A 6,617-nucleotide genomic window follows, 5' to 3' on the forward strand; every position below is an offset into this window, starting at 1 on the left:
TATATTCCCCACTGGTAGCATGAACAGGGTGGATATTCAAAGATTTTTAATACAATAGGTACAATAGTGTGACACGCAATGTTAGCAATTTAAGTGTGCAAAAAAAAGGTTGAGAATCACTGAGCTCCAGAGCTATAAATTCTCAACTTAACTTAGTGTAAAAAAGCACCCCTTCCCCTTTCATCAAGTCTATACAGTGCAATTTAAGTGTGTAGACCAATGGTTCTCAGCCTTTTTAGAGTCAAGGCACTCCTCAGAAAATGCCAACTCTCAGTTTTAGGGGTGCAGGTTGTAGCCGTGTTGGTCTAAGGACATAGGCCAGGGGTGGGCAAAATGCAGCCCGCAGGCTGAATGTGGCCTGCCAGGCCATTCTATCCAGCCCATGGGGCCCCTAAAAAATTTAGAAAATTAATATGCATCTGCTCCTGGCTGCCTAATATGAGGCCCTCAATAACTTGCCAAAGCTCAGTAAATGGCCCTCCGCCCAAAATAATTGCCTGCCCCTGACATAGGCAGACGAGGTTCTTTGGATGAATCTGATATATCTTTTATTCAATCAACTTAAATAGTTGGAAAACAATTTTTAAGCAAGCTTTTAGGCTCAAAAACCCTTTGTCTGTCTAAGGAAGTTTCAGCAGTTGGTGTGTGCTCTTCCTGGATGGAATGCAAAGTAAAGAAGCCAGAGGCTTGGTTGGTATGCATACAAGATAGGCAGTCAGTGAAGGTGTAGATTGAGGAGTCAGTGCGTGAGAGACAGGCTGGGTGTGGCAGGGGAGAGAAGGGAGATGAGTAGTGGAGAAGTACCTGGGGAGTCAGATGTCAGGCAGGTTATAATGCGTCATAAATCCAATGTTTATATTTAGTCCATGATTTTTAGTAAAAATCCATAGAATCTCTAAAATCTAACCAGCAAATAGTAACAAAACCAGCAGATAAAGGAGCCATACTCATAGTTACTTATCTGAGGTAAGATCTTTTTTTCTTCATGCTGCCTTTTCAAAAGCAAGGTCTATGTTATATTCCTGGTGTAGTATATGCAAGAAAATATGATAAGAAGAGAGTTTAAGTTACTTTTCCCCAAGTCATACACATCAGTCAGTAAAATCTAAGAGTCCTGACTCCTGCTCTGCTTCTCCAGCCTTATTCCTTACCTCCCATTAAGCTGAAACAGGGACTTAATTATTTTAATCTTGGGACAGTCAGACAGCACCTTTTTATCTGATATACATACATAAATCCCAATTCCAGTGCAGTTAAGTGCCTCACTGACCTTTTATAACATGCCAACTTTCAAAAAGTCTCCCAGCAGTATTTTACAGATCAGCACTCTTGAGAGCAGAAATAATGAATTTGTTTTGGCTGGTGCTAGTAACTACACCTAAAAGACTTGCTTGATTAAGAGGAACAGATGCAGCTACACAGCCAAGCTTAATCCAAATATGATTATATTCCCCATGCAAATAGTCTAATCTGTTATTTGAGCACTAATCAGTTTACTCATGTGTATTGTCCTACTTGAACCTGATTTAGCTTTATATTTAAAGAAACAGTGTTTAAGGCCATATGTTTATGGTTTCTGGTCGGGAACTTTCATACATATGATATTTTCACGCTCTCTTACACTACACTATTCCATTTACACCACTAATAAAGTATATCAGTGAAGTGAAACTGAGAGAGAAACTTTCAACCCCAGAACATGACACTGTCACAGAGAAGTTGAAAGACATACAGATCATGGTGCGTTGCTTTATATTAGACACTATAGCCAGCACAGAACCCAGAGTTTTACAGAAGCCCATAAGTCACAGTTTTTTGGAGAATGAGGGCTCCGTTCTCCACTTCCCTGCATCAGTTGTAGAAGTTTACACCAGTATGAAATGTGAGTACAAACCACCACCTTTTTCGGTATTTTATTTATACTTAAATAAGTAAATGAATAAACAACAAAAGACCTGTCTACATCATGTCCACAGCACACCTACAGAAGGTCGCTCTTGAACATGGCCTGCTCACCTGTTCTTGCTCATACAGGACAAATCTGGAGCCACTGGTGGACACCCCTCATGGCCATTCTCAATGCACCAGACAGAGGTCTTGAGAATGGATGTCAGGGTGAGCACTGAGAGGCTTCACTGCCTATGACAGGGTTTGGTGCAAACAAGTGACAGTGTGTGGGTGAAACACAGTTGAGAAAGGTCCCCCCTGAAGACACGCTGTAGATATACTCTTAGTAAGTACATTCATAACACTGTCTGAGTAGACAGTATAGAAAGGGGGGCGGGGGGGGGGGAAAGAGGGAAGCAGAGCAGGGGAAGAGTCCAACCTGCTTCTTCAGCTTTAATCGTGGTTTGCCAACTTCCATGATTTTATCTTCTTGCATGATATTTGGTGTTTTCCTCTGAGTCCCTGCTCCTTACTCCAGGTTATTATAAGAAAATCTTACCCTCCAGTAAAACAGTAAGGTTTATAATTGCATAGAAAAGCATAGCATGACCCCTATACATTCAAAAACTAAGAGGCAAATGAAAAAAGATATAAATATAGATATATATAGATATTTTAACACCTCATTATTTTTACATAAATCTTATTACTTGGGGTATCTGACATCCCGGATCTTCTGAATGTTTGAGATGGTCAATAGTGGTACTCCAGTAGGCAAAATAATAAACTCTTGTTTCAGATCTAGTAAGATGCCCATCTCTTATTTGATTTTGTATGACCTATCCTGCAATGAAAGAGAGGGTCCTTCAGAATCCTCTAAGGGCCAGTCTACAGTCAAAACTAGCTAGAGTACAACTGTGCTCCTGGCACTCCCCCCTACATTGGTACTACAGCAGGAGATGGCTGCCCAGGGAACCCCATCTCATTGCTCATAGTGTCTGGGTACCACTTCTAAATAAAAAAAGAGGGTCAGTAGTTCTTTAAATAGGTGCACCGACAGCATCTTAAAGAAAAACCTAGGGCTTGGGACACCACATGCCTGCCTATACATGTGCTCCAATGTGTTCTAATTAGATGCATTCTAATTAATTGATTAATCTAATCTGTTGGAGAGTTCCAATTAGAATGCTCTAGCATGCCTCACTGTCATGTGTATTTCAGCATCACACATTTCAAAATGCAGCAGGGGTGCTTTAAGTAAAGCTTGATTAATACATTTTAGTTTAAGCACCCCCATGGCTATTTTGAAACATGGGATGCAGAACACATGCAACATTTTAATTACAGCAACCGGCCAGGAGCCACTCTAATTAAAACACCCCTCCTCTCCCCATGCACCTGTATTATTTCCAGCTGTCCCAGGTGTCCATGGTGATGTCAACCAAGTCTCTCAGTTTTCCCAGCTTTGTCTACCAAGCTTCAGTGGCCTCAAGGAAGGCAGGGAGGTGAGAGGCCGGCAGGTACTTTCCAGATGTCAGCATCCTCCAAAAGGGTGACAACATTATTAGGCTGTTACAAGGACAAAGGATTCCTGCTCGAGGGATCAGACAGTGCTATGTTGCAGCAGAGGAAGGTGGGGAGTACAACTAGCATCTACATACTTTATTCCTTTGCTCCATTTCTACCCAACCTATGATAATGGAGTTGCTTGACCACCCTCACGAGCAACAACAAATCCGAGCCAGGCTGATAATACCTCCCCAAAATACTCAGGAAACCCCACTCATGCCAGAAGGGAAAAGCCTTTAAAGACTCTTCCCCTGACATAACCCGAAGGAGGGAGGCTTAACGAAGGCTGAAAGATCCAACAGGCTTAGCTTGATTTATCCTCCCGCCCACGCCACTTTCCCACGTTCCCAAGGGGAGAAACAGTAGAACACCAGATAAAATATTCTCGGTGGCCGCGCCCGGCCGCGCACCTCCGAAGCGGCCGCCTTTCCGCTTAGCTTTGGCGCCGACCTGGAGTCGCGCGTTGATTGGCTGCTTTGAATACCTCGGCGCGACGCTATTGGCTGGGTCGGGGCGGAGCCGCGCGGTTAGTTCGAATCGGCCCCGCACAGGCGCCTCTGGGCTTTGTGCAGCGGTGGTCCCGGGGCAGCCATTCAGGTACGGTCCCGGGGGGATGGATGCCTCCAGCTCTGACACCGACCCACTGGGCTGGGGAGGGCTGGGGGTAGTGTCCCGGGCTCGGCCGCGACCTCTTCCACTGCCTGGTCTTCCCCCCTCGCCCGGCCCCAACAAAGCCGGGCCGGGCGTCCCGTGCGCGGCCTGCGGACACCCCCGCCCTGGGGCCGAGACACGGGGGTGGTGCAGCTAGACACCCCCGCCAGCTCAGGGTAGCTGCAGGACGCCCCTTAGAAACTATCGGGTGGGTGAGGAAAGAGCCGCAATCGTGACCCCGCACGGCCGCGGACAGCTCTCCATCAGGCCTAGAACAGTTTGTGACTGGCTGGAAGCCTGGATGGGCACCTTCCGCCTTGCCCGGGGTGGGCAGTGGGGATAGTTTCCTCCTGTGCGGGACCGGGTCCTAGCAGATGGTGGACACAACCCCTCCAGTCCCGTTTGGAACTCACCCAACCCAATTTAGTGCTTTACCCCAATCCCCGGGGCCTGGAGACCTGTCCTCAGCTCTCTGGCTCCTTCCTAATTATTTCTTCTTTTAAGGCTGGTCACATTAAGGAGTGATGGACAACTACACAAAAATAGAGAAGATTGGTGAAGGTGGGTAACAGGATGCATGATCCTTTATGTTGTGTATTTGGATGCAAACTTTTTCAACCCCAAAGGAAGCTTGTTTGGCAGTAGCTGCACTTACTAATTAAGTATGTCTGTCTAGTCCCATGAATATGCTTTCAAAATAGCTCTTGGTTTGGTGGCATTGGGAGCCACCTGAAAATGCAAAGGGAAGTGGCTCTCACACTTCCTAGATTCAAAGCACCCCTCAGAAAATGCCAGCTCTTGGTTTTCACCTGTTTCATGATTATAGAAAAATAATAGAGCAATTCTGCTGCAAGGATGTTTTTGACACCATGTATTTGAAATCTCTGGGTTTATTTTGTGAATCATGTGCAAGTGTTATGCGGTAGGAACCAGTAACAGGATCTCATGGCCCATCAGGATACGGTGGCATTCTGGTTGGAAATCACTGATATAGCATAGCGAGCAGCTTCCTTCATGTCGATGGTCACTGGTACATGTGTATATAACCCTTTAGTAGCACTTAGGAGGGAAAGAAGAGGAAAGATAGATCTGCTTTTGTACGAGAAGTAGTTGGATCCATGGTTTTGCCCTATAGATTGTACTGTAAAAGCAGTTGTGACATCCTTTCTAAATTTTTATTTGAGGGCTAAAGTGCAGGAATAAAGGAGTGATATTGTAAGCCATTCCATTACTGATCCCAAGTTTCTTGAAACATTGCATAAACATGTGAAGGTAACTGAAAATAAGTTGTATATTAGTTAAGGAACTCTTACTTTCCTTTCATATCAAGAATGAAGAGAGTTAGAAGTTGAGAACAAAACACTTCAAGAAAAAAGTACTAGGAAAACAATACTTTTTGGCAGGATTCCTTAACTCAGAACTTCCATGTTAATCGAAGAAAGCTGTCCCGAGCAAAAGTCCAGCAATCCTGACTTAAAATAAAACTAGCATCCTCAGTATTCTGATCTGCTCTGTGGTTTGAGTTACAGAGGTAATCCTAAACTTCTAATCTGTTTTTGCCTTAGAGTTTACCAGTGCATATCGCTTGGAGTCAGGCAAAAAATATTTAGATTGTAATATCTGGTTCTGTAGAGAATCACCACAATGCAACAGCCTTATTTCACTTGAAATTATGGTGACCTTGTTTTTTACCTAAATCTTCACAAAGCTGTTTTTTGTATGTCACATTTTTGTCAGGTACCTATGGTGTTGTATATAAAGGCCGACACAAAGCCACAGGCCAGGTGGTTGCCATGAAGAAAATTCGACTAGAAAGTGAGGAGGAAGGTGTTCCCAGTACAGCAATCCGAGAAATTTCCTTATTAAAAGAGCTACATCATCCCAACATAGTCTGGTATGGTATGCACGCAGTATTCTGGCATTTTGCTTTCTCTGTTGAAGAGTACGCACACTCCTATCAATATCCATTCCAATTACTAAGTACTACGGTGAAGTGAGTGGGTTTTACCTTTGCTTCGGATTAGTTGTCATGAGGTTCAGGTTCCTAAAATTACAGATCATGCCTTTCTCTGCAAATCCTTTTCTTAGTCTATCAGTCCCACTCCCTCGTCTACCTACCAGTTAGGAGATCTTAGATTTTTCATTTGTCACTCTGGAATCTGTACAGCAGCTTACAGTGAGAAAAATATTAGATATGACTTGATAAAGGAAGAAGCTGGTGCTGTTCTTCAATCAGCCACATAATCTTCGCTGAAAGATTTGGACCACCTTATCTGATCCTAGTGACTAACAATAAGGATGTATTCGAGTCCTAACTTTTGAAAGAAGTTGCTTTGTTTCAACAGCAGACATTTATTAAAATGTAGTTTTAAAGTTTGTTGTGACCCTTGTATGGCTGGTACAAATTAACGAGCTGTGATTTCAAGATATTTCATGGTTTTATAGTTGGTAGGGTCGGAAGGGACCTGAGCAGATCATCAAGTCCGACCCCCTGCCATGGCAGGAAAGAG

The 6,617-nt window shown here is 43.9% G+C and overlaps 1 protein-coding gene and 1 long non-coding RNA gene across 2 annotated transcripts in view; one reads left to right on the forward strand and one right to left on the reverse strand.

The window, feature by feature from the left end:
- Positions 1-2,604: 2,604 nt before the first annotated feature.
- Positions 2,605-3,900, reverse strand: LOC106722126. Its single transcript, XR_001357929.1, has 3 exons — positions 3,828-3,900; positions 3,286-3,429; positions 2,605-2,731 (listed from the first exon to the last, which is right to left on the reverse strand). It is a non-coding gene; the product is annotated as an uncharacterized LOC106722126 (long non-coding RNA).
- A 16-nt stretch (positions 3,901-3,916) lies between these two features.
- The window catches only part of CDK1 (cyclin dependent kinase 1), a 13,951-nt gene continuing 11,250 nt past the window's right edge, over positions 3,917-6,617 (forward strand). Inside the window, 3 exon segments of the mRNA XM_006022354.3 lie at positions 3,917-4,053; positions 4,612-4,668; positions 5,845-6,001. Of these exon segments, the coding sequence (XP_006022416.1) occupies positions 4,632-4,668; positions 5,845-6,001 (194 nt within the window). The 5' untranslated portion in view covers positions 3,917-4,053; positions 4,612-4,631.

Source organism: Alligator sinensis, unplaced genomic scaffold (genome assembly GCF_000455745.1).
Source record: "Alligator sinensis unplaced genomic scaffold, ASM45574v1 scaffold674_1, whole genome shotgun sequence".
NCBI lineage: Eukaryota > Metazoa > Chordata > Crocodylia > Alligatoridae > Alligator > Alligator sinensis.